The sequence below is a fragment of the Sciurus vulgaris genome (assembly GCF_902686455.1).
Source record: "Sciurus vulgaris genome assembly, chromosome: 2".
NCBI classification, from domain to species: domain Eukaryota; kingdom Metazoa; phylum Chordata; class Mammalia; order Rodentia; family Sciuridae; genus Sciurus; species Sciurus vulgaris.
The window spans coordinates 120433740-120461098 of record NC_136462.1 but is presented as its reverse complement, the minus strand read 5'-3'; the positions used below and the strand labels follow the sequence as shown (position 1 = coordinate 120461098).

At 53.8% G+C, this 27359-nt stretch overlaps 1 protein-coding gene across 2 annotated transcripts; it reads left to right on the top strand.

Moving 5' to 3' along the window:
- STRA6 (signaling receptor and transporter of retinol STRA6) lies at window positions 1-25315 on the top strand. 2 transcript variants are annotated; one of them, XM_079127321.1, is made up of 20 exons: window positions 1-659; window positions 4126-4253; window positions 7687-7753; window positions 8061-8146; window positions 9265-9404; window positions 9739-9762; window positions 9939-10105; window positions 11337-11459; window positions 13342-13409; window positions 13573-13652; window positions 13876-13937; window positions 14881-15043; window positions 17816-17891; window positions 18876-19009; window positions 20241-20358; window positions 20443-20544; window positions 23221-23384; window positions 23689-23844; window positions 24449-24645; window positions 25116-25315. In XM_079127321.1, the coding sequence occupies exons 1-19, from the start codon at window positions 606-608 to the stop codon at window positions 24616-24618; spliced, it is 2082 nt and encodes a 693-aa protein (XP_078983447.1). In that variant the 5' UTR covers window positions 1-605; the 3' UTR covers window positions 24619-24645; window positions 25116-25315. The 2 variants fall into 2 exon arrangements, with proteins under 2 accessions (XP_078983447.1, XP_078983446.1); XM_079127320.1 differs by having other exon boundaries at window positions 2-659; window positions 13333-13409.
- Window positions 25316-27359: the final 2044 nt, after the last annotated feature.

The window sequence follows — 27359 nt, the reverse complement described above, 5'->3', positions numbered from 1 at the left end:
ACTCCTGGGACATTGGCATAAGCTTCATCCGAGTGTGCCCACAGGGTCTCATTGCTGGCCTCAGCAGGAGGCCAGCCCTGCCCTTATCCCAGATGGGCTTTCTCCTGGCCTCTCCCACCTCTCGGCTCTCCTGAGACACTTAGGACTTCATTCTTGCTACCATTCCTGACCCTCTCTGGCCTCAGGGCTCTGCTCCACCCTCTTCCTCCAGGAAGCCCCCAAGATCATCCCAGCTATCACCTTCCTCCCTCTTTCTCCCTTTCCTCTGAGCCTCTGCAGTTGTCTCCTGAGTTCCTCTCCTGTCCTGATGGCAGGGCTAGTCTCTGATTCTCCTGGGTATCAGCATTCCTGTGCAACTGACCCCTGAGGGCAGGCCCTGCCCCTGCTCCCCAGGCCTTTGGAGAAATTCTTCAGTGGTGCATCTTACCCTTTTCTTGTCCCCAGTAATTCTTCTGTAGTCTGGCCAGGTGGCCTCTTTCCTGACATCTGAGAACCAGCCCTCCCATTTGCAGCTCCAAGCTATTCTGGCCCCAGGCTAAGGAGGTACTTTGGGCTCAAGAAGTGGGGTCTTATTCAAGCTGGAGCTCTGTGGCCACCCAGTACCCATGGACTATCCCATGCCTCTGCCAGAGGGGATGTGGGAGCTGGAGGCCAGGAAGGTGGGCAGAAGGCAATGGGGCACCCATGAAGTTACAGCCAGCCTCTGTGGCTTTGATCTGCTTGCTATAACCAGTGTCTGATGTGCTGGATGCACATTCTTGGGCCATGAAGTCACTGAGGGCAGGGAGTGGGGGCCTTGGGCAGGAGAACCCACAATAGAAGAATCTGTAGGCTGGAGGAGACAGAGGTTGGGCCAAGACCGAGGAGGGAAGGGACCCACTCAAGGCCGCAGGGCCAGCCCGGGGCTCAAACTCAGGTAGGCCACCTTACCAACTGGCGTTTCCCGCCCCACCCTATCTTCCCACCAGCCCCTTCCTGTCTGCAGCTCAGCCCTGCCCATGGTATCTATACCATACTGCCATAAGGATGCCCTCTGCCAGCTGGGCCCACGTCAGGGGAGAGGGACAAAGCCCTCCAGTCACCTCTGATAGGGCTTGCCTGAGGGTGACTTCTGGGTCTCCCCACTGAAGAGGAAGGTGTTATGATGGAAGCTGGGCTGTGGAGGGGGGACAGGGAGGGGCAGTGCCCACAGTAGTCCTTTAGCAGGAGCAGGTTTGGTTCAGGGAGGTGAGGGAGGGACTGTGCCTGGCTCCACTAGGCCTAACTTGGCTGCACCCCTGATGCTAGTAGAGACTCCTTTAGGTAGCCTGATGGGGTCCCTCCATCCCTTCAGCTACAAGCCAAATACCACCTCCTCACTGAAGCCTTCCCTGACCACCTGGATCCAGAACAGCCATCTTCTGTGTCTCTGCTTCTCTTCTCTTTCCCTGCTTTATTTTCCTTCTCAGCCACCTTCCCACCCCCATTCTATGTTAAATTGCCCGAGGGGCAGGACTTGTCCTGTGCTGTATCACTAGCACCAAGAACACAACCTGGCACATATTTGTTGAAGGAGTGAATGAGCCTGGGAGAGACAGAGCTAGGCTCCCTCCAGGGCAGGACGTGGTTCTGACCAACCGCACGCACATCTCTGCCGCGTGCAGGGAGGGCGTTCCTCTCTGGGACTCTAGCCTCCAATTGTTGGAGGTATCATGCAGGGAATTTAAGATCAGATAGGAGCTGATTGTACTCTAAGCTGAGAGTCTCAGATCCTTGAGTGGCGATGGGCAGTTGGGCTTTGGCATTGAGCAGAGGCTCTGGAAAACCCAGTGGGTGAGCCTCAGGGCACAACAGCACAGGCCCATGGACAAATGATAGTCACCAGAACAAGCAATGGCTTCACCAAACTCAATTGCTAAAGCCTCTCTGACCCCAGAGCCAGGCATTGTGCATCAGGAAGGGAAGAGGAGGCAGGGATTCCACCCTCAGGGATTCACCTGAGAACCTGGGATCCGAGGGCCTGGTCATGGGCTTCTGTGACCCATTGCATCAAGTGACCTCAGGTTCAGCTCTGAGTCAGCACAGCTGACCTCTCTGTGGTACAGGAGGGAGGTCAGAGCCCCTTTCCTGGAAGAGTGGCTGTTTGGGAAGGAGGCTGAGGAAGAGGTTACCAGTGCTCAGGCCCTAATCCTGCCTTGTGGGTGGGTGGGGAGGCTTAGGACTTCAAAGCCTGCTACCCTGAGATTCACGCAGGCTGTTCCCCATGTCAGGATCACACTTTGAACTGCCCCACCCCTTCTTCGGCCCAGCTGGCTTTCCTAACTTCAGATCTTCACCCAAAGTGATTTTCTTCAGGAATCCTCCCCACACCCAATTCTCAGACCAAATTCATTTTCCCAGGATATAATCAGGGCACCTGTGCCTCCCCTCTGCAACCCTCTGCTCCCGAGGCTATTTTAAACTCGTCTGGGCCCTCCACCCTCAGAACTGTACTCTCTCTCATTTCAGGGAACACTGCTGGCACATAATAGGCGTTCAATAAGTGTCTATGGAAAAAAATAAACAAATGCTTTTGTGGGGGTAAACTGGTAGTAAACTCAGGGGCACTCTAACATGAAAGTACACCTCCAGTCCTTTTTTATTTTATTTTGAGGTGGGTCTTCCTAAGTTGCTGAGGGTGTCACAAGGCCTCAAACCTGTGTCTCTCCTGCCTCAGCCTCCCTAGTTGCCAACATATTACAGGATTATGCCACCAGGCCCTGCAACAAATGAATGTCTTTTTTAAGAAAAGTTTCTTTGCTGAACACATAGCTGGGTAGGACAAGGCCCAAGCCCCTGTGGAGTACTGGAAGGACAGGGACCCTCAAAAGTTTCAGGGCCCAAACCCCCACCCAGGGGCAGTGGCTGAGCACAGTTCTCTGCCTGTCTGCATTTCGCCCCTCCCTGCGGGCTGGGCCAGGGAGAGGGAGGGGAGGCAGCAAGGGGTCCAGCTCCTCAGGGGAGGAGGACGGGAGGAACCCTCGCCCCAGGCCCTGGAGGAGCAGCAGGCAGGCGGGGCACTCCTTGCCTGCCCCTGGATCTGGTTCGTGTTTAAAGGACTCATTTCCGCCCATGCGGGTGAGTTATCTTCTTGTGAAATCAAGTTGTAGGAACAAAAAGGTTTTACCACTGAAACACATGCGGCCTTCTTCATGGAAATCCCAGAAGAAGTCATGGACGGGCCCTGCTCCCTGCCTCAGCCGCTCAGCCCCCTCTGTGGGTTGCCACAAGGCTGGACTCTGGGAAGGCAGTGGGCAGAGATGTGGGGGCTCGGGGGCAGGCACTGAAGCAGGTATGTGTGCATGTGCAGCCAGGTGCCGCCCTCCTGGCTGCCCCCCTCCTGGCTGCCCGCCTCCAGGGCAAGATGACCAGAGTGCTGGGACCTCCTCCCAGGAGGGGGCTTTGTCTGGGATTACGTGTATCCCCATCACCTGGGCACAAATGGTGAGAGAGGGGGAGGCTGAGGCTGGGGGATGGTCTCCAGGGAGCCTGGGCAAAGTGAGGGAGGCTTGGGCTGGGCCCCTGGGGCTGGACCCCTAGCACAGAAGGGGTGGAAACCCAGCTGGGAGGGCCTGGTCCCGCAGACCAAGCGCAGCCTCCTGCAGCCTGCCCACCCTTTCATCTCTGCACTCCTTCCTCCTGGTCCTCCCTTCTGCTGTGTCTGCGGGTCCATCTAGGTGGGCTGGGAGGGGACGGAGAGGGGTCTCTGTGGGCAGCTTGGACTGACTGGGAAAATTTTGGAAAATGGTCGTTTGAGCGAAGGTCAGCTGCTTGCCGTTCAATGACCAGATGGGTACTCCATGAGAGCCCAGGGACCCTGAGGGGGTGCACTAAGATAACCACAGGATGGGGCACGTTTGGACGGGAAGGGAGAGGAGGAACATGACAGGAGGAACATGAGAGGCCCTTCCCCTCCTCCTGCGCCAGCCTCCCCAGGCCTGCAGTCCCAGAGGGCTTTCCCAGAGAGCTAAAAGCAAGAAAGTAACCTTTAGGATTAAAAAGAAATGTTTCTTTGTTAGGATTTTCTTTCTTTCCTTTAAGCTTCTTTTCACATTTGTAGTGGCTTTCTCTCTCTCTCTCTCTCTCTCTCTTGTCTGGGGGTCAAAGGAGAAGGGCCCAAGAATGTCGTCCCAGGCAGCAGGGAACCAGACCTCGTTCTCAGGGGCAGCAGATGATGACTACAACAGCTGGTACATCGATGAGCCCCAGGGGGGCGAGAAGGTCCAGCCAGAGGGGTGAGTGTGGCACTCCTGACTCCAGAGTGGGGTGTGGCAGAGGTTACCAATTGGTGTGTGTGTGTGTGTGTGTATGTGTGTGTGTGTGTGTGTGTGTGTGTGCAGACCCTGAACAAGAGCTATTAAGAACTGGTTCAACCAGTCATTTGCTGTGTGACTCTTAGGCAAGTCACAGCCTCTCTGGGCTTCTGATATAGAACAATAGCCCTTGGCCTGCTGTTAAGATGCTTGAGGTGGGGGAACCTGGTCATCTGAAAAGCACTTGTGTGCTGTGTTAAAAACAGATTCCTGGGCCCCATCCTTGCAGGTTCAGCTCCAGCAGGCCTGGGCTGCTCCCTGGGTGATCTGGCCTGAAGCCGGGATGGGGAAGCAGTGGAGGGGTTACTGGTCTCTGTGGTGAGGACTTAGGGTGTGGTGTTTACAAGCCTCAGGTTCTTGGAGCAGGCTGAGGAAGAGTGGGGGAGGCAGATAACTGGGACCAAAGTCTAGGGGGAAGTCACTCAGGGAGGGACCCTGTGGCCCATTGTCTGGGATGGCTTAGTCTGGGGAGGGAAGATGAGGAGGTTCTGTTTTCTGTAACTGAGAGTGCTCAGGCCAAAGCCAGGGAGGGTGCAGAGAGAGGGAGGGGGCAGCCAGCACCCCCCAGGGTGACCCAAGGACTCTTGGCCCAGACCCTTTCTATCTTTGTTTAGTCTGGGCACTCTGGCAGAGGACCTGGGCCTCTCTGTGCCCCCACCTGCTGCCAAGGCTGTCGCCTCTGTGGGACCCAGAGCTCAGTTCGGCCCTGTTGTTCCTGGCCCTGGTCCTTCCCCTGCCTCCCTGCTCCTCTGAGGGTTTCAGGAACTGGAAAGGTGAAGGGGGGAGGGTGCTGAACCAGATGTGAGAACATCTGTTCTCCATTAAAATTTGAAACTAAAGAAGAAAAATGCTCAAGTGCCTCCCCAGGGGCTGAGGTTGCACCCCGGCCAGGCTTGGGTCACCCAGCAGGGACAGAGGCCCCACCCAGGCCTAGGGGAAGGAGCCATCCTTTGAAAGACTCAGGGTTCTGACACCTGGAGAACAGCCCTGCTGAGTGGATGTTTCCCCGCTCACCTTCCCTGACTGGTTGAGATGGATTCTAGGAAATTGTCTCCTTTTTTTTTTTTTTTTTTTTTTTTTTTTTGTGCAGGAATTGAACCCAGGGCCTTGTGCTTGCGAGGCAAGCACTCTACCAACTGAGCTACATCCCCAGCCCTGGAAGTTATCTCCTTGAGAGCACAAGGGCCTGGGCATTGGCTGGGACCCAGGTGCCTGCAACCAGTACTGTGCTTGGCATATTTAGATAGTCTCAGAATAAAGTCCTGGCATGGTAGGAACTGGGTGATGGGGACTGCTAGCTGCCTGTCATGTGTGTGGTACTTGGACTCTGTAGCTCCCTTCTCCCACAGTAGGACATGGAGCCCATGAGACTAAAGAAGAGTATTTGAATCTACTTGTTTAGTAAAAGCAAGTCTAGAGATTTGCCCTTCCCCAACCCCCATCCCTGAAAGCTGGGAGCGGGAAGCTGGGTGCTCAGGGGAATCCCACGAAGATGAACTTGGGCTCACCTCTCCAAGTGTGAGTCACACCCCAGTGATGAGGTGCATGAAAACCTTGAGGCGCTCCGGATGGTAGCTCCCCCGTGCACCTCACTGCTGGAGTCAGGGTTGGTGGGCACTCTAAGAGTGGCCCAGACGGACTCAGCCACAGAAATATCCTACTTCAGAGACCCGCAGTGGCTTCCTAGTGCCTCTGTGCTTGCTCTAACCTTGTCTCTCACCCCTCTGAGCCTCCATCAAACTAAAAGGACTTGCCTGGTGCCGGTCACACTGACTCTGCCTGTCACTGCTTCCTCATGCTGTCCTCTCAACAGAGCTTCCTTTTCCCTTCTTTGCTTAAAAAGATGCTACCCATCTTTCAAACTCAAATCCAACCCCATTTCTCCGTCCTCTCTAAGCATGGAGCTTCCCTCCCTCCCTGCGTGACTCCCCGTGAGATGCCTGTCCCACGACACAAAACCCAAGTCCACAAGCCATCACCCAAACATGTGCTCGAGGAACACAGAGCTGAGGGGTCAGAAGAGGACCGCAGAGGATACAGATGTTCTCCCAGACAGGGCCCTGGAGGAGATTCCCAGGGCTGGGGCGGCTCCTAGTTTGGCTCAGCTGCTCCAGGACAGTGTGCCGGTCTCTGTCCTGACTGGGCCTCAGAGAACAGAGTAGGGCAGGACTGAGTCACCCGAAGGGTGCAGACTGGAGGGCTGAGTGGTGGTCCTGAGCTCTGAGGATGGGACTGAGCCCAAGCCCACCCCACACCCCTGAGTGTGCCAAGGCAGAGCTGAGGGTGGAGAGGTAAGGCCCCAGCTTAGCCTTGGAAACCTGATTGCCTCCATGGCCCCTCCTCCACCAGGGTTTTGGGAAGAAGCCAGCTCTGCCCTAGTCTAGAAGACTTATTCAGGCCCCACGCCCCAAGGATAAGCCCAAGGACCAGTTTCTTTTCTACTGCTTGCCCTCTGGCATTTCCTGAACAAAACAAAGCTGGAGAGGGGAGATGTCCCTCAGAGGGTCCCAGGGCTCTGCATTCACCCCGTGTCCATGCAGGTGTCCTTCCTCTGGCTCACGAACTCCAGCTGGGCTACCTGGAGATCACCCTGACCCAGCTCCAGCTCCAGCTGTGAGCTCAGGGCTCCTGCTGACTTGCTTTCTCTGTCATACTACCTGGTCAGGGAGACTTTCACTGACCACACTGATCTCTTTATCTTCACCACAGTCCTCCCTCTGTGTTCAGCTGCCCTGAGAGCAAGACCTCTGCCAAACCAGAGGAAGCTTTTGTGATATTAGATAAAGGGCCCCCCATTTAGGTGTATTCAGCTGTAGGTACAGGGCGTGGGGGGCACTTCCTGTTATACTCAATTCCATGAGCGAGCATCCTTGTGCAGCAAGCAACCTGCCCAACTGTACGTGGAAACTCTTAATGACATGAAAACAGGAAAAGAGGGGACCTGGAAAGATCCTTTCAGTCACAGATCAATCTGAGGTATCAGTGAGTAGAGGGCAAATCATACAATGAGGTGTTTGATCCAGGCAGTAGACCCGAGGTTCTGAGAAGAGCTCTGAGGGCAGGAGTAGTCATGGAGACTTCTTGGAGGAGGAGTGAGGAAGTGGGCCTTGAAGGATAGGAAGGCTTTGGGTGAGCAAGAAAGGTGCTCACTGAGCTGGCACCCTCTGCTTCCTCCCGGGAGCCTCCTGGCTCTGGCTCTATCACTCTGGAGCTTGGCACTGCACTGGGCCAGCATACCATGAGGGGAGCAGAAAGTGCTGGAAAGTTCTAGGTGGAGCCTCAGCCTAGACAACCTCCAATCCCAGGCCCAGCTGCACACTCAGGGGGCCTGAGCCAGCCTCCATTTGCTCTGTAGGGCTGTGCCCTCCTGTGACCCCAGTGTGCCACCCGCCCTGTTCCATGCCTGCCTGGCCTCGCTATCGGTGAGTTCAACCTGGCTTGCAACCTGATTCCAGTCTGGGCAAAGGGGTTTGTGTCCTTTCCTGGGGCTGGTGCAGGGGGACCCTGGGAGTCATAGAGGGATCTGGAAGTTTTCCCCAGGTGGGGGCCCAAAGCAGGATGCAGGCCATGTCCAACCTGCCAGACTTCTGTCACCTCTTGGCCAGTCCTCAAGATGCCACATGAGGGTGTACTGGGTGGGTGGGAGGTGTTCTGGGACTAACTGAGTCCAGACGCAGACCCTTGGGGACACCCTGGGCACCCTGAGCATCTTCTGTACTCTCCTTCCAGATCCTCGTGCTGCTGTTGCTGGCTGTGCTGGTGAGGCGCCACCAGCTCTGGCCTAGCTGTGGGCATGGCAGGCCCAGACTGCCCAGGTTGGTTCCCAGGGCCTGGATACCTCCACTCAGGGGGCCTGACTGACAGGGTTTTCTGGGAGGGTGGGCAACTTGTTAGGTACCTAAAAGCCAAATCTGGCTTCAGAGACACCCCCACTTCTCTCTGTCTGGGGCTCTCCCCACCCCCATCCAGGTCTCCTGGATTAGTCAGGAACCCCGGAGGGAAGGGAGGGACTTGCCCAGCTCCCTTTGCTTCTGTGGTCCAGGAAATGGAGGAAAAGTCTTCAGGGAACACAGTCCTCTCACACAGGCTCCAGGGTTTGGACTGGTCACAGCCACCGGATGCTATCTTAACCATCATTTTCCCTGAGGTTTTCACTCGGACCCTGATTGATGAGGGACTGGCCTCCAGCTGGAACTTTCTCCTTCTTTCTGGTTCAGCCCTGCAACCCCAGAGCCTGCAGGCATGACACTGAGGAGATGGGACTGGGCACTGGTGTAGGAGACACCAAAGGGTTGCGGGAAGTGGCAGGTGTAACCCTGGTGTAGACAGTTTTGTACCCGAGACCTGAGTTGCACACTGAAATGGGTATTGCTGTGCTGGCTTTGTGGTGAGCCACCTGAGGTCTCTGGCTGGCCCAGGAAAGAGCTTGCCCTACTTGGGAGGGTTGGGAGAGGAAGAGCTTCATGAGGGCAAGCTGGAATAGAGAAGCAGAAGCCTGCCCTGAGCCCAGAGGGTTGACACTGGGACATCTGGGCCTGCTGTCTGTCCTATACCCTGGGCCACACCCAGCCCAGGGTTGGGGCTGTTGCACAAGGAAGCAGCGACTCACTGTTTTCTCCAAAGATCTGCCATCTCAGACAGACAGATGGATTAGTGAGGAGGTGGCTGGTTCCTGGACCTTCCTGGGTGGGCAGGGGAAGCAGTGCTTGTTGCCACTGTGTGTGCATCCCTCTGCCATAGCACCCAGAGCTGGTAGATGGGAGGCACTCACAGATATTTATAGAATGAATGAATAATGAACGGGCCTTAGGCCTCAGTTTTTCCATCTGGGAAGTGGGACTGACTCTACCACCCTCTTTATGGAACATAGCTGGAGGTAATGGGGGTACAGGGACTGAGCAACCTCTCCTGTTCTTCCCTGTCTTTGTGTCAGCCCTGTGAATTTCTTGGCTGGGGACAGACCCCAGACAGTGCCCGCTGCTGTCTTCATGGTCCTCTTCAGCTCCCTGTGTTTGCTGCTCTCTGACAAGGACCCGCTGCCCTTCCTGAGTCTTGCCTCACTGCCCAATGCAGGTACCCAGTGCATCCGAGGCCAGGGGTAGGCTTGATGGGATGGGGCAGGGTGGGTTCCAGGAGTATTAAGCTTGGCTCGGGAGGTGATGGAAACCAGAGCACTTGTCAATGGGAGGAGCCTTTGCTCTGTGGCATGACTGCTTTAGATCATTAGACCCCACGAAGGGTGGACATTAGCCCCATTTTGCAGTGGAGGGAACTGAGAGTGAGAAAAAGAAGCAACAAAGTACAACCTTAATTTATCAGGAACTGACTCAGGTGCTGGGCTGAGCACTGTGTTTAGACCTTCTCCTTTTGCCCTTGTTGATATACTGTGATTCTTTCCATTTCACAGATGGGAAAGCCAAGACCCCAAGAGGTAACTTGCCCCAGATGACAGCTGATATTGTTCAGAGTCTGGGTTTGAACCCCGGGCTCTTGCCCATAGACCCAGTGAGGGCTTGGAAGAGGGAGATGGGAGAGAAATCTGAGTGGGGACCACTCAGGCCCCATGTCTGCCCCCTTCATGTGTTCTCTGCCTCTTTCACCTTCCAGAGTCCTGGAAGATTCTGGCCCTGCTCTATTATCCTGCTCTCTACTACCCTTTGGCTGCCTGTGCCACAGCCGGGCATGGAGCTGCATACCTGCTTGGCAGCGCACTATCCTGGGCTCACTTTAGCATCCAGGTCTGGCAGAGGGCAGAGTGTCCCCAGACACCCAAGGTAACCATTGACTCACCATAGCCTGGGGCAGGGGGCGCATGGAGGAGCCTGCTTCAACCTGCATGGCTCCTTTCATCTCTGCTTGTATGCTGGGCCTCTCTGCCTCCTTTCATTATGCACGGGATTCCACATCTTTCAACATGCACCTGTGCCAACCAGCTTCTCCAAGCTGCCCTTAGCAACTTCTAGGTCAGGAGGGAGCAGAGGAAGAAGAGAAGGCCAGCAAACCCCCCTCACTGACTCCCCAGCCTTCCCTAGGTCAGGCTGGAGTGGGAACGGAAGTGAAGAGGGATGGAGGATGGCAGGTACCATGTTGGGGGACGGTCTCAGAGGGCTAGAGAATCCCAGAACCTCGGAACCTGGTTCCCTAGCTGCTGGTCAGGACTGTGAAGCTGCCCAGTCTGCCTTACTCAACAAACGTGTTTGAGGCATGTACTCTATACCAGGGACATCTCCAGGCATTGGAATACAGCTGTGAACAGGCCAACCCAAGTCCTTGGACTCCCAAGAGCTGTTCTAGAAGGGGAGACACAAAAAACAAATAAGAAAAGTGATGCCAGGTGACTTGAGGAAAGTGCTACCTCTCTGAGACTCAGTTTCCCCACCAATAAATAGAGTCGGTAGGACCAATCCCTTGGGGCGAGGTGAAGATAGGAGGTTTCTTTGAGAGGAGGGACTTGGTGGGTCTTTTTCACACCTAGAACCTGGCACACACTAAGTTCTCAATAAAAAGACATGAAATTAACAAACAAATGAATGAATACATAAGGAGCCCAACCCAGGAAGGCCTCTGGAGGCAGCGCATGGGCTTCTTGATTCCGAGGTGGCAAACTGCATGTAGACGAAATTAGGCCTTTGTCCAATTTTCAGGGGCCTGTGTCCTGACATGCCCGGAACATGGGAACCTGGGGAGTGGGCATCCTCCACTCAGGGCTCTCTGCAGCCCCTGGGGGTGGCGCGGGGACTAGTAACCTCCCTTTGGCTCCTCCCAGGCCTGTGGGAGTCCAGGAGCCTAGGGGAGGGGCAAGCATCTCTACAGGGCCTGAAAACGTGAAGTGGGTGTGTTGGTGAGGGGTGGCCAAAGTTGGGGGTCCCCAAAACCGGAAGCCTTCCCATGGCCCTCCAGAGCATCCTCATGGCAGTATGAGGTAGGAAGGGAAACGGACTCTAGTTCTTAGTCAGGGAAGAAAGCAGAAGGTGGGTCTATCTGAGTGTCTGTGTGTCTGTCCAGATTTACAAGTACTACTCGCTACTGGCCTCCCTGCCTCTCCTGCTGGGCCTTGGATTCCTGAGTGTGTGGTACCCGGTGCAGCTGGTGCGAAGCTTCAGCCACAGGACAGGAGCAGGTTCCAAGGTGAAGGGACAGGGCAGGGCTGGGCTGGTTCCTACTCAGCAGCCAAGACACCAGACTCCCCCATGTCTCTGGTCCCCAATACACGGCCATGCTTGCTATGAGGTCTAGCAGGTAAGAAGTGCTCAGAAAATGTTTTCTGAGTCACAAGGTGACTGCTTAGTGGCTGGGCCTTTGATCAACACTCAGGATACCCGGGGCACTGGGTTGTGTGCACAGCAGGAATTCAACAAAGGAGAACTGGATCAGAAAACAGGAAGTCATAGCCCTGTTTGTGAAACCCTGAGGATCTAGCTGGAGAACTGAGCTGGGCCAGGAGCCTTGGGCCTCCTCGGGGTTCTGCAGATGCTGAAATGACTCAGGATGAATGCGGAACTGCATTACAAATCAATGCCAGGCTGGATTCAGTTGGATGATGTCGGACAAAGGAGAAGTCTGGGAGGGCTTCTTGGGGGAGGTAGACTTTAGCAGAGACTTGAAGGACAAGCAGGGCCTGCAGTGGGGAGAGAATAGGAGCAGGCACTGCAGGCATGAGCAGGAGCATGAGTTAGGTGACAGAGGGGTGTGACACTGGCAGCATAGAGCAGGTTGTAGCACATAATAGATACTCAGCAAATATTGAATTTTTGGATGGATGGATAGATACATCTTGTGAGAGAGAATTCTTAAAAGATACTGCAATCTTATTAAGACACACCCACCACATGTCAGGCCTTGAACTCTGTGCTAGGGCCTCAGAGCTGACCGATCCTTGCTGGGCCTCCAGGAGCCTCCCTGTGGTGGGGAGATGGGTGAAGTGACACACACGGACAAGACATGTGAAATGTGCAGTGGGCTCCTCCAGATGCTATGGGAACAGGTGTAGGCAGGGCCAAGTGGCTTTCTCAGGTGAGAAGAGAGGAACACTCCAGAGGCCCTCAAAGGGGCAGAGGCAGGTTCTAGAAAGGCTGAGGAGGAATGGGGAGTGAGGAGAGGCGAGGTGGGCCAGCTTGCCGGGCAGCCCTCTGGTCTCAAAGGCCCCAGCCTCTTGGTCGGGCTCCCGCACAGCAGGCAGGGGGTTCTTGGTGCTTGCCACCCCTGCCCTCCTGAGGCTCACACTCCTCCAGGGAGCCTGTGGTCCCCTCCGTTTCATGGCTGGCTTAGAAAAGGGAAGCAGCTCTCCCATGGGGGTCCTCTTCTCTCCTCTCCAGGGCTTCCTCTGCCTCTCTTCTTCCTCCATGGCAAACCTCTCTGCCAAGACTTGAAAGGAATAAAATCCTCTTTGGACTTTGGTCAAAGAGATTTAAACCACAAAGGACCAGTCAAGCTTTGAGCTGACCCACTCCAGCCCTAGGTCCTGGTGTTGCTGTGGCAACAGGTGACCATGGCCTGTTCTCCCTGTGATCCAGGGCAGTTGCTAACCTCATGTTCCCATGGGCTTCTGCCACTTTGCAGGCAGCTTAAGGCCTGGAATGTGGCTTAGGCAAATCTGATCACCCTTGTGATCTCCCTTGAGCAGGAGCAGAAGCCTGGGGGATCTGCCCCAGAATGGCCCCATCCTGTGTCCTAGTCAGAGATGGGCCCAAGGGACATAGGCTTTCCTTTACCCTAGTCACAGCTAGAAGAAGGTGGGGCGGGAGAAGGGAAGCAGCGAGTAAAGCAAGAGAGAGATTGGAAGAAGAACAGCATCGAGAGGAGGATTCCTTGCCAGGAAAAGAGGACACTTTTGCAGGTCATGTACCTTGACCCCATAGGTCACAAGTCACCCTCTCCATACTCCACAATCGCCACCACAGCCAAGTTTTTATGGGGACCTACTCAGTGTCCACTCTGATGCCCTAAGTCAGGGTCCCAGGAATGGTTCAAGGCGGGTCTCATCTGCTCAACTCCTTCCCCGTCTCCACAGGGGCTGCACAGCAGCTACTCCGAAGAGTATCTGAGGAGTCTCCTTCGCCAAAAGAAGCAGGAAAGCGGGTGAGGTCCCAGGCACATGGAGTGGTGGGGGTGCTGGTGAGTAGGCGTGTTCAGGAAGCTGGTGCCCAGTGGGGACAGAGGTGAGGAGTGACCAGGCTCTGTGGCTTGGTCTTAGGGCCGGAGCCTTACCTGGGGTCTCTCCTGCCTGCCTGGGTCTTTACAGCTCCTGTCATACCTCCAAGCATGGCTTCCTGGCCCGGTTCTGGAGCTGCTGCCAAGGCTACACCTACACTCCACAGCCAGGTACTGCGCGGGACAGGTATCCTCACCTCTCCTTTGCCCAGAAGCAGCAGTGGAGGGCTGGCTCCTGTTTCCCCACTCCTTTGTCGTCAGGAGAGACAACTGCCAGCTTGGGATAAGGGCAAGATCCTGGCCTGGCCTTGGTGGTCCTGGGTCCCTTGGGAGGGATGGGACCCCTGAGCCTTGGTGGTACTATTCACCACACCCCTTCTTTTGGGTTCTGCAGGATTCCGCCTCCCCTTGAAGTTGGTGATCTCAGCCACCTTGACAGGGACAGTCATTTACCAGGTATGTCCTATGCCCTGTAGTGCCATCTTCCTCTGGATCCTTGAACCCCCAGACCTGGAACAACTCAGACCCAACTCAGCTCTCCAAATGTCCCACCCATGATCCTATCTAACTGTTTCTGGCCATTTTGGGAGTGCTGGCCCAGAAGGGAAGGGTGAAAGCCCTGTTGGCTCATATAGCAGCTCAGAGCATGGGCTTTGGAGTCACATAAAAATGGATTTAAATATTACCTCCATTATTTGCCTCCTGTGTGACCTTGAACAAGCCATTCAACCTCTCTGAACCTGTTAGCTCATCTGCAAAGTGGAAAAAATAGAATCATTCTCCTCTTTGGCTAGTTGAGAAGATTTAATGAGATCATATATTTGACAAATATCCCCCCCAATAGCCCCACTCCCCGCAAAAAAAAAAAAAAAAAACAAAACAAAACAACAACAACAACAACAAAAAAAAAAAACCCAAAACTAAATCCTGGAAGGTATAATTTCTCTCCCTTTTACAGATAGGGGAGTTGAGGCTCAGAGAATTTTGACTTGGCTGAGTTTCTACAGCTAAGTTATCCCAGAATCGCCAAAATCTGAATCTGGGTATTTCTACATTTAATGTCAATACTCATTTGTTTTGTCCAATATAGAAAAATTAGAAATTTTATATTCTGAAGTTTAGCTAGATCCATAGATAATAGATAGGCAGAGGTGTAGTATGCATTTATGCTTCTTGGGGGCTGCCAGGCTACAGAGGTGTCTGTAACATACTGCGTAGAGGTGTGTGGCCGCTGGTATAAGGTGTGGATAGGACACTCCAATCCACTTGCTGGGCACGTGGCTGTAGCTAGCATGCTACCCCCTGAAGTCCCTCTGCTTGCACAGGAAACACTTTCTGGGTGGGATGCCTGGCATGTGTATAGCCAGGCCCTGATGTCCTCACTGTGGGGTTTTCCCAGGTGGCTCTGCTACTGCTGGTGAGCGTGGTTCCTACCATGCAGAAGGTGAGGGCAGGGGTCACCAAGGACGTCTCCTTCTTGCTGGCTGGCTTTGGGATCGTGCTTTCTGAAGACAGGCAGGAGGTGGTGAAGCTGGTGAAACATTATCTGTGGGCTCTGGAAGGTGAGGTCCCTCCTCAGGAGCCCTGAAGCCACAGAGGGGACAGGAGTCAGGATACCCAAGCTGGGTCCCAGCCTGCCACAGACATCCTGGGTACCCTCGGACACCTTCCTTCCCCTCTCTGGGACTCCATTGCCTCATTTCCAAATGGGGGCAACTGGAGCTTCCAGTTCCAAGTTTCTGAGACCTGAAGGGACCTGTCTGGGCAGCCCCCTGCCCCTTATCAGCTTCTTCAGGGTCCCTGTCCCCAGCCCCAGGGTCTTTGACCAACTCCCAGGAGTGGTGACAGAGAAGGCTGGGCAGTGTGAGCTGAGGGAGGGGAAGGAGGAAAGGAGAGTGATGTGGGGCAGTGGGCCAGGATTTCTGTGCTAATCCCTGGCAGGGGATGGGGTTGGTCAAGGCGCTGTTTTCTCTCCTAGTCCCTCTCTGCTCGGGCCATCTCCTCTCTCCTTGCCTTCCCTGAAATGTGTCCCTAAGTCCAGGAATAACAGATGCCACCTGCAGCCCTATTCCTGCAGTCACCTCCCTACCCCACCTCCCAGGCCTCCCCAAATGCTCCCCACTGGGTGCAGGAAGACAGCTGACCTGAGGCTGGGTTGCAGGGCAGAGCAGAGTCAGGGAGCCACACAGGTCACCTGGAGCCCAGGCTGGGGCTCTCTCCATCACCATAAGTCTGGAGATCAAGAGTCCTGGGGCCTATCCCCTTGGCAAATCTGAGGGCCCCTCAATAGTGGAACCCCTGGCTCCTGGGGAATGACCTATGGTAGTTGGGAGCATAGACTGCCAGCATTGTAGACTGCTCAGCAGCTTTCCTGACCATTAACATCATCCTGTCCCACAGACCAAGGCACACTGGCATGGCTGCATGGCAGGAAGTGGGGTGTAGAGTGGGGAAGAGGCAGGGGCATGGCCAATGACCTCTTCCTTCCCTGCCTACCCTTCCCACCGCATGCCTGAATGCCTCAGCTCTCACACTGGATGCTGCCTGGGAGCTGCGGCTGAGGCCTACAACCTGGACAGGTGACAGGTTTGGGGAGGGCTGTGACCTGGGACACAGGCAGGAACAGACATGGCCTAGCTATACTCACATCCAAGCTCTGATCCTTACTTGCAGTGGCCCCGTTAGATCAGTATTATTGATCCTGGTTCATAGAACAGGAAACTGAGGCTCCGGCAAGAAGTGATGTGTCCAGGGCCGTGAGTCTTCTACTTACCACACCTTGCATTTATAGTTCCCAGTCAATTCTGACTATTCTTTCAAGAAAGGGGAAGCATTTCAGGTACGGGTCTGCTTGCTTGTGGACAGCCGTCGTGAGGGGTAAGGGCAAAGGTAACTAAGGAAGGCTGCTGTGGTGGCAGCTATGAGGGACAGAGACAAGTATTCTATGACAGAAGAAGGCATTGTGGTTAACTCTGGCAGGGAGCAGCAAGTCACATGATGTCTTTCAGATCTCCTGTCTCCTCTTAGGTTGGTGTGATGGTCCCGCTCCCCTCCCATCCTTCTCCAAAGGCCCTTATCCTATCTGCCTATGGGAGATCCACCTGCCTGCCTCATAAGAGACTCCTGAAGGCTCTACCTCCAGACCAGTGCTGCTCGGCCGGGCTGCACCCTGGAATCCCGGTTGCTTTCCCAGCACCTTGCTGGGTCTGACCCACAGAAACTCTCATTTAACTGGTCTGGATACAGCCTAGGCAGTGGGGAGTTTGGGCAGCTTCAGGTCCCCCCAGTGTGCCACCAGTGCCGAGACTCACTGCCCCCACATCTCTGGCTACATGGAATGGGCATGTGTCTTACCCATGTGTATTTGCCATCACTTTTCCAGGTTTCTGGTGGAAACACAGGAACCAGGGACACTTCTTGGGGCTGACTTACAAGCCCAGAGTGCAGGCAGCTGTGGATCATTTTGGATCTGGTGGCAGACTGCACTTGTCATGCCTGGCAGTGGGGTTGGCTGTGTTAGGCCTCCTCTCTGAGCTGGTTTCTTCTTTGGCCTCCTGGGAACAATTCCTGTGTCTGACCTCCTGAGGTTGCTCTGAGGGTCCAGGGTGAGGCTGGCTGTGGATGGAGGGTGGGAGGGCTGCACTCTGATACTCTTTATTATTTGTTCCCAACACACCCTCCACTCTTTCCCGGCTGCCATGGAACCAGCAATCTCATTACCTGCGTGCATGGCCAGGTTGGGGGTGAGGGAGCTGAGAGGTGGGGCCACACCCCAGAGATAGGTAGCAGGGCCACCTTCTTTGTCCTGATAGACTTGGCACACTGCTGTGGACTCACATCCTCTGTGCCCTAAACAAAGGTCATCGATACAGGCAGGGACGGGCTTGTGGCTTGAGTTACCCTGGAGATGGGCAGCGTGGTTGAGTGCCTGGCAGGGAGCACACCAACAAAGCAAGGCTCAGGGGTGAAGTGCCCCCCTGAAGTTCACACAGCCAGGAAGTGGTGGAGCTAGAGGCAGGAGCTGGGTTGGGTGGAATCCCTTGCTGAAGACCACAACAAGTTTAAGCCACAAAACCCAGGTGAAGGTCAGGTATGTGTCTCAGAGCTGTCCTCTCCCCATCCTGGACACCACGCCATGGGGCAGGATGTAGCTGCTGAGGTCGTCAGTTTGCACTAGACCTGAGAGATGGGAATGGGACCAAGAGGTCCCAAGATTCAAAAGGGGATGGGGGCCAAGGTAACTCGCACCGAGGTCCCATTCTGGCAGGAGGTTGGAGGCTCCCCAGAGACCCCCCAGGCCCTGACCTCCCACTGTGGCCCCTCTTCCCCTCCAGCTTGCTACATCTCCGCCTTGGTCTTGTCTTGCGCACTCACCTTCCTGCTCCTGATTCGCTCGCTGACAACGCACAGGTTGGTGGCAGCTCTGACTCACCCTGCACAGAGGTGGGAAGGGGGCAGACCCAAGAGGGCATGTGGGGAGCCCTGGGGCTGCAGGGAGGGAAGGCCTGTGCAGGCCCGGGCTGTCACCAAGTCTGCTGGAGACTGACTGCACAGTGGTGGGTGGAGAGGTGGGCCCTCGCTCCCTCTGAGCATTTGTCTGGTTGGGAAAACACCTGTGAGGGGCATGGGGCGTGACTGAAGGGAGGGGGTCACCTCTGAGAAGGGGCCACTGGGAGAGCTGAATTAATTAGGGAGGCTACCTGGGGAGCTGGTGTTCTACCTAGGAGTGGAAGAAGAGGTAGGTGGCAAGGGTCAGAGGGTGCTACAGGCCAGAGGAACCTCATGGGCAAGAGCAGAGAGGTGGGTGCACCCAACAACGGGAATGGGTGCCTGGCAGGGGCAGGGGCCAAGCTGCCTAGCTTGCCCTTTTATGGTGAGTGCCGAAGAGCCTGAGGCATCCTAGCAGAGGGGAGATGAGTTCTGAGTGGGAGCCGGCAGTGAGGGAAGGGGAGGCGGGCGCTCACCATGTCAGAGAACTGGCCCCAGGTGCTGCGCATTGGACAGCCCTCAGAGACCCTGTTCAGGGGTCTTTTCCCACCGGTTTGGCCCCACTGACCCTAGCATTCAAGGCTCCACTAGAATGCTCACCTGCCTTCTGCCCTGGTGGCCAACTGTGTCTCTTCCATTCTCGATGTTGGTTCCCACTCTTCTGACATGGCTCAGGTTGAACCTCTTCCTGATTTTGTTTCCTTATTCACCCTGTAAGACTCCCCGGACATCACCTCTTCCAGGAAGACCTCGCAGCTTGAGTCAGTGGCCTCAGAGCTCCCACAGCTCTGAGCACCCCTGCTGAGGGTTGTACTTAGGCTAGGGGCTTGGCCAGAGTCTGCCCAGGGGGCATCTGGGAGTGTGTACTCCTCCCTGAGGGCACTGCCTCCCTGGCTCACACCCCAGGGCCAATCTTCAAGCTTTGCACCGAGGGGCTGCCCTGGACTTGGGTCCCCCGCTCCAGAGCACTCGACCGTCCCGCCAGGCCGTGTTCTGTTGGATGAGCTTCTGTGCCTACCAGACTGCCTTCACCTGCCTTGGTGAGCCCCCTCCCCCACCCCTGCCCCCGACCTTGACTCCAGTTGGGGGAGGGACTCACACTCAGCTGGTCCTAGTCATGCTGGGCAGATGTAGAGCAAGAGCATCAGGGAGCATTTGGAGGGCACCCTTCCCGTGAAGACCAACCCTGGTTCCACCAGGTGTTGATGGGCAGGGGTGTACCCAAGTCTGGAGGTGGCAAGTTCAAGGTGGCACATTCCTGCTCCTGTAAGGGAGGGCTGTGCCACAATGGGCTGCCTCAGAAGGTGAGGGGAGCCCTGTCACTCAGATACGAAAGCAGGGTTCCATGGACATTTTTGGGGATTCCCAAGGGGTTCCTGCCCTGAGAGAGCTGGACCAGATGGGCTTCAAGGAACCCTCTGAGTCCTGTTTCTCCCCTTGGCCCCTGCAGCCAGGAAAGCATCCTGAAACTAGGCGGCTGGAATCTAAGGGCCTGCGCCTCTCCCTTCAGTTACTTTGGTTCTCACCCCCTTGGAGGAGGAGAAAGATGATAGGATGATAATGGAGAGGAAGTATTGGGATGAAAAGGCATGATTTCTGTCATCTTTTTATTTTCTTTTTTCTTTTTCCTCCCAGTACTGGGGGTTGAACTCCAGGGTGCTCTACCACTGAGTGACATAACAGTCTTTTTATTTTATTTTATTTTTTATTTTGAGATGGTCTTGGCAAGTTGTCCAGACTGTCCTTGAACTTGTGATTCTCCTCTCTCAGCCTTCTGAGCAGCTGGGATTATAGGCGTGTGGCACCATGCCTGGCTTCCCAAACCCTTTTGTACACATTATCCCATGTGATCAATGTCTGGTTGCTTCCACAGACAACTCTTGGGCACCTATGATGCACCAGGCTCTGGCTGGTAGGAATGCAAATGTTAATTTACAGGATGGTATTGTCCCCATGAACTCAGGAGCAAGTGGGGGGAAATAATGCTTGTAAAGTCTTTGATTTCAAAGAGTTGCAACTGATCGAATCTCTTTGGATCACATGACAGCCCTCCGAGGGAGGGACTACTATTACCATTTTGCAAAGAAAGACACCACATCTCAGAGAGGTAACGTTACTTGCTCAAGGCAGCATAGCTAAGCAGTGGCAGAGCAGGGATCTGAAACTCGGCCAGTCCTTGGATCCAAAGCTCTTGGATTCCTGAGGGAGGCAGAGGTGGACCGGTTCCCAAAGAACTTGGTGTCTGTCTCCTTGTTACTTCTGATTTTGCAGGGCTCCTGGTGCAGCAGATTATCTTCTTCCTGGGGACCACAGCCCTTGCCTTCCTGGTGTTCATGCCTGTACTGCACGGCAGGAACCTCCTGCTCCTACGATCCCTGGAGTCTTCATGGTGAGTGAGGCAAGGAGTAGAGGGTTCTGGGACCATTTTGTAGAGGACTGCTAAATGCAACCACCCTCCTTGACCCACCTGCAGGCCCTTCTGGCTGACTTTGGCCCTAGCTGTGACCCTGCAGATCATAGCAGCCCATTGGGTCTTCCTGGAGACTCACCATGTACACCCAGAGCTAACCAACAGGTGAGGTGGTCTCTGAGTTTGTGGTTCCCTAGGGCACACAGCCTCTTCTTCAGTGTGTCCTACACAGCAGGTAGAAGAAAGAGCTTGCCTTACCAAGATATCTTTCTCTATATTTGGCATAAGATGACATAAATCATCTCTGGGAGCCTTTTTTTTTTTTTTTTTTTTTTTTTTTTTTTTTTTGTAAACAAATGGGATACATGTTGTTTCTCTGTTTGTACATGGCGTAAAGGCATACCATTTGTGTAATCATAAATTTACATAGAGCAATGTTGTTTGATTCATTCTGTTACTTTTTTCCCTTCCCCCCACCCCTCCCACCCCTCTTTACCCTCTATACAGTAGTTCCTTCCTCTATACTTGCCCCCCTCCCTAACCCTAACTCTAACCCTTCCCTCCCCCCCATTATGTGTCAACCTCCACTTATTAGCGATATCATTCGTCCTTTGGCTTTTTGAGATTGGCTTATCTCACTTAGCATGATATTCTCCAATTTCATCCATTTGCCTGCAAATGTCATAATTTTATCATTCTTTATGGCTGAGTAATATTCCATAGTATATATATACCACAGTTTCTTTATCCACTCATCAATTGAAGGGCATCTAGGTTGGTTCCACAGTCTGGCTATTGTGAATTGAGCAGCTATGAACATTGATGTGGCTGTATTTCTGTAGTATGCAGATTTTAAGTCCTTTGGGTATAGGCCAAGGAGTGGGATAGCTGGGTCAAATGGTGGTTCCATTCCAAGTTTTCTAAGGAATCTCCACACTGCTTTCCATAGCGGCTGCACTAATTTGCAGCCCCACCAGCAGTGTATGAGTGTACCTTTCTCCCCACATCCTCGCCAACACCTGTTGTTGCTCGTATTCTTGATAATCGCCATTCTAATTGGGGTGAGATGGAACCTTAGGGTGGTTTTGATTTGCATTTCTCTTATTACTAGAGATGTTGAACATTTTTCCATATGTTTGTTGATTGCTTGTAGATCTTCTTCTGTGAAGTGTCTATTCATTTCCTTAGCCCATTTGTTGACTGGACTGTTTGAATTCTTGGAGTAGAGTTTTTTGAGTTCTTTATAGATTCTGGAGATTAGTGCGCTATCTGAAGTATGATTGGCAAAGATATTCTCCCACTCTGTAGGCTCTTTCTTCGCATTGCTGATGGTTTCCTTTGCTGAGAGAAAGCTTTTTAGTTTGAATCTATCCCAGTGGTTGATTCTAGCTTTTATTTCTTGTGCTATGGGAGTCCTGTTAAGGAAGTCTGGTCCTAGACCAACAAGATGAAGATTTGGACCTACTTTTTCTTCTATAATCTGCAGGGTCTCTGGTCTGATTCCGAGGTCCTTAATCCATTTTGAGTTTAGTTTCGTGCATGGTGAGAGATATGGGTTTAGTTTCATTCTGTTGCATATGGATTTCCAATTCTCCCAGCACCATTTGTTGAAGAGGCTATCTTTTCTCCATTGCATATTTTTGGCCCCTTTGTCTAGTATGAGAAAATTGTATTTATTTGGGTTTGTGTCCGTGTCCTCTATTCTGTACCATTGATCTACCTTTCTATTTTGGTACCAATACCATGCCGTTTTTGTTACTATTGCTTTGTAGTAGAGTTGAAGATCTGGTATTGCAATACCCCCTGTTTCACTCTTCCTGCTAAGGATTGCTTTAGCTATTCTGGGTTTCTTATTCTTCCAGATGAATTTCATAATTGCCTGCTCTATTTCTGTAAGGTACGTCATTGGGATTTTAATTGGAATTGCATTGAATTTGTATAGCACTTTAGGTAGTATGGCCATTTTGACAATATTAATTCTTCCTATCCAAGAACATGGAAGATCTTTCCATCTTCTAAGGTGTTCTTTAATTTCTTTCTTTAGTGTTGTATAGTTCTCATTGTAGAGGTCTTTCACCTCTTTTGTGAGATTGATTCCCAAGTATTTTATTTTTTTCGAGGCTATTGTGAATGGGGTAGTTTTCCTAATTTCTCTTTCTGAAGATTCATCACTTATGTATAAAAATGCGTTGGATTTATGGGCATTGATCTTGTAACCTGCTACTTTACTGAAATCACTTATGAGTTCTAAGAGTTTTCTGGTGGAATTTCCAGGTTCCTCTAAATATATAATCATGTCATCAGCGAACAGGGATAGTTTGAGTTCTTCTTTTCCAATTCGTATCTCTGGGAGCCTTTTTTATCTGGGGGATCTATGCTCCTCTCCCTGGATCCTCAGTTCCCCCCAAAACCCTACATCTCCTCACTTTGCAGAAAAGAGGTTCTGTGTCAGATGGCAGAGTTGTGGGAGAATTTTGGCCCCATGAAGAATTTGTAATTAGTGGACAGGGAACCCATAGGAGGAGGTGGAAGACACTGGGTTCAAGGAAAGAATGAACTAAAATCCCAGTCCTGCCATTGAGTAACTAGATAGACTTGGCAAAGTCACCAGGCTCTCTTAGGCCTTAGTTTCCCTTCTACAGAAGAAGGTGCTCCCACCTATCTTCCAGGGTGGTGGGTTGAGAGGGAAGGCCTAGCATAGAGCATGCCTCACAGAAGGCATACTTAATAAACAGTAGGTGCTCAATAAGTCCACAGCTGCTGTGGGTCTCTAGGTGTGACTCTGGTCCTGGGGAAGTGGCTCTGGGGAGCCTGCTTCAGCCTTTCTCCTCCCTGCCCCAGGCGAGTGCTCTACGCTGCCACCTTTCTCCTCTTTCCCATCAACATGCTGGTGGGTGGGGTGGTGGCCACCTGGCGAGTGTCCCTCTCCGCCCTTTATAACACCGTCCACCTCAGTCAGATGGACCTCAGTCTGCTGCCACCAAGAGCTGCCACTCTGGACCCCGGTAAGATTGCTGGGCAGGGGCTGGGGGCCTACAGTGACCTCCCAGCAGATTCGTTCATGGAGGATGTTTGTGACTGTGAGCATCTGTGGGTTCTGTGTGCTGCTGGGGCTCTGCAGGGTGTGCAGTACGTGTGGCATGTTCCATGGGTCCACACATGTCCTTGTGCAGTGTGTGTGACACGGCCTGATGTGTCCACATGCTCTGATACATGTGCGTCCTTGCGTGCATCAGGAGTGTTTGGGTGCCTCTAGTCTGCCACTGGCCCCCTCCTGCCCAAGCACTGCTGTCCCCTGCCCCATCCCAGGCTACTGCACATACAGAAACTTCCTGAAGATGGAGGCCAGCCAGTCGCATCCTGCCGTGATGGCCTTCTGCACACTGCTACTTCCAGCGCGGAGCCCCCGGTCCCCAGCCCCAGCAGGCCCCAAAGGCAACCTCAGAACTGGGGAGGAAGAAGAAGGTGTGCCCTCCCACTGGGATGGGGGCCCAGCAAGCCCCACTCAGCATGCCCGCTGCCAGCACAGCGAACATCCAGGAAAATTCTCACTCCTCTCCCCCTTGGCTGCCTGAGGTCCCCCATCCTGGTCCAGTCTTGTGATAACTTTTTTTCCAGTGATACAAAGGTATACTCCAATCCACCCCAAATGTATGCAGACAGAAGGAAATGGCTGCCTTGCTAAGGGGCTCTGTCATGCTCACCAGGCTACCCACACCTCTCCCCAGGAAGTGTGAGGTCTTTCCTTCCCTACTGCCCAGGAAGTGTATAATAGAAGGCAATACTAAGCCAGCTCTGTGCCTTTGTGCTAGCCCTGCCTTTAGTCCCTCCACCAACCTCAGCCCCTCCTGCTTCTGTCTGCCACCTGACATCCTGAGCCTTCACCAATCCCCCCTCTGCAACCCCAGCTTCTTCTGATTTCCCACTCCAAGCTGGCAGCTGGAACCCCAGTCTCAACACCCTTACTATGCATGGGATTTGCAGACTCTCTGGGATTTGCAGAGTCTGGGGCCTGGAGAGGCTTGACTGGGTGTTAGAGTTACTCACAGAAGGTCTCTCTTCCTCTCAGGGATGCAGTTGCTACAGACAAAGGACCCTATGGCCAAGGGAATGGGGCCTAGAGCCAGCCGAAGCAGGGCCCGCTGGGGTCTGGCCTACACACTACTGAACAACCCAGCCCTGCAGGCCTTCCGGAAGACAGCCCTGTCAGGTGTCCAGGCTAACGGTGCTCAGGCCTGAGGGCAAGGAAAGCAGCCCATCTGCCCTGTATGTCGGGGCACATGCCCGTCTACCCTCCTCCTCCCTTCCCAGCACCACCCAACCATGGCAGCCCCTCCCCTTGGCAGCACCTCAGCAGGTTGTTGGGATGAGGGCCCCAGTGACCAGCTGAGGACTGGGCTCACTAAGGTTGAATGAAGGTCTGTTCCTCCTGTGAGTCTCAGCAGGACCCTCATCTGCCGCTTTGGTCTTGGAATGCAGAGAGGGCTCTGGAGAAAGCAACTGGGGGTTTAGGCTGTCGGTCCAGGAGCAGCGGAGCAGGGTGGCCGCATCCAAGCCCCTCCCAACCCTGGCTCTGCCCACCGACCTTGCAGGGCCTCACTGAGGCCTCTCCTGAACAGGCTCCGTGATTCCAGGCCAGCCTTGCATTCCAGCTCAGCCCCACCTCAGTGCTGGCCCTCTGTGGCTGCCAGCCATGGTGCTCCCTCTCCCCAGCTCTCCCCTCTCCTCTCCTCCAGGAGTGGCGGGAAGATTCCCCAGCTGTGGGGCCTGAAAGGAAGATCATGAGGAAGACATGGGCTCCTGCCTCGTGGCAAAGTCACAGATCAGGCCCCACACCGAGCTGCCCACTCCTGAGAGATGGCTATTTTTGTAGTTTTTATGCATTTAGCTATTATGAAAGAAGTTAGTGTGTTCCTGATAATAAACTTGTCCCTGAGCAACAGCCCTTCTTATGGGGAGAGGGGATGCAGGGGAACCCTGCCCACACCGTCAGTCAATCCACACTTGGATGAGTGGGAGTATCTGGCTATGTGCTGGGTTGGGCACAGATGGGGGCAGAGAGAGCCCATAGATACATCCCTCTGGGTGATGAAGATGGGACTCTGAGATGCCACTGCCAAGCAAGTGTATGTTGAACTTCTGAATCTTAAAGAACCGGCAGAGTTTTTGTGGGAAGGAGGAGTGTTGGGGAAGTGGTATGAATAAAGGGCTTGGAGGTGGGACAGGGGTGCCGCACTGTGGGGTGACAGTAGACCAAGTATGCAGAAGGGAAGGGGTTTGAGATCAACTGGGGACCCTTCCCTGCCGGGCTTGGTGCGGGTAGGAGATGCTTGAGTAAGGGAGAGACTCTGGGTGTGGGCCACGATGGGACTGGGGGCTACAGGGAAGGTATGGTCGCTGCACAGGCAGCGGGCCTCAAGAAATGTCCATGGTCTGTGCAATTAGAGACCGGCAACCCCACACTGTTCCTGCCCACTAGACCCTGAAACACAAAGTGAGGATGGGGAACTCCAATCCACATTCCAGGCTGCCCAGGGAGGCCAAAGAGGGCATGCTCTTTCCCCCTATAGCCCACTGGAAAATGCCTTTCTGGCCCTGTGTTAGCTAGCCATGGACAGTGTCCCAGAGACAAGAACTCAGATTCGGACTCTGCTCTTGATGAGGAGGCAGAGTCACAATGGAATGTGATCAGCTGGGTTACAGGACCTAGGGCTGTGAGCAAAGAAGGGGATTGCACCACACTGGGGACAGGGGACATCTGGAAGGCTTCCTGGAAGAGGTGGTATCTGAGCTGCATCTTAAAGACTGGCTTAGCTGAATGAAAAACAGGGAAAGGGTGCACAGGCTGGGGACGGTACAAGTAAAGGTGCAGAGGTTAGGAAATTCAGGCTTCCTCAAGGGCAGTGGAAGCCAGGGAAGACTTCAAGACAGGGGAGTAGCACTTGGCCCAGTTGAGCCCAGGCTGCTTGACTTGGGTTGTACCTGCACCTCCCGTTTCAAGAAGCTAAGCCCACTCACCTCTGAAAGGAACGAGACGGCAGGGTCCAAGTCAGGTCAGGATAGTCAAGCATTCCATAACTAGTCAGTTGAGCCCTGAAGCAATACCTGTCCTACCCTTTCAGTTCTACCCTGTCATTTGATTTCTGAGGCAACCGAACCCAGAGATGGGCAATGACTTACCCAAGGTGGCACTGCACATGGAATCTGGTTCCATCCTGCTGCTTTCCAACAAACGTAAGTCCAGGCTACTGACTGCTGGAGACATGAGCTCAATCAGAGCTGCAAGTTGATGGAGAACCAGGAAACAGGGGGAGGCCCCTTACGTGGACCAGGAGGCGGGGGAGGAACTGGCCAGCTGCCAAGGCTCACAGCTGCTACCCCAGACTCCTCAGACTCCTCCACTTCGCTGAGCTCAGCAGTTCTGGGAACCCTGGGCAGAGGCTGCAGAGCCTCCCCCTCTGGGTCATTGTCCCTGTGCGCAGTGTCCTCATTCTTGAAATTGACAGAATGGAGACAGTAGGGAGACATCTCTGACTTGGCACAAGTATGAGGTTCTGCAGTCTCGAGGGTCTGAACGCACCCATATTCCCGCATTATGAGAGACCCACCAGTTGTGGCCAGCCCCCACCCCCACTCCACCCCAGGTCAGTAACTTACCCATCTAATCCAAGGGGAGAATTTCCTACTGAGACCTCTGGGAATGCTATCTCATCTTCCTGGAAAGTGGAGAGACAAGCACGGTTCATTTCCCCCCGGCTCTCCTTCCTGTCTGCTTTCCTGTTCTCAGTCTCTCTGGAGTTTTCTCTCTCCCCATCCTATACCCCCTGCCTCCTCCCTTCTCATCTCTCCTCCCTCTCGCCCTGTATGTCCCCCTTTCCACTCCATTTCTAACGTCTTTTCCAGAGGGAGGACAGGAAAGTGAGGCCACAACCCAGATCCTTCCATTTCCAAAATGCCTTGAGGTCACTGCTGGTATAAAG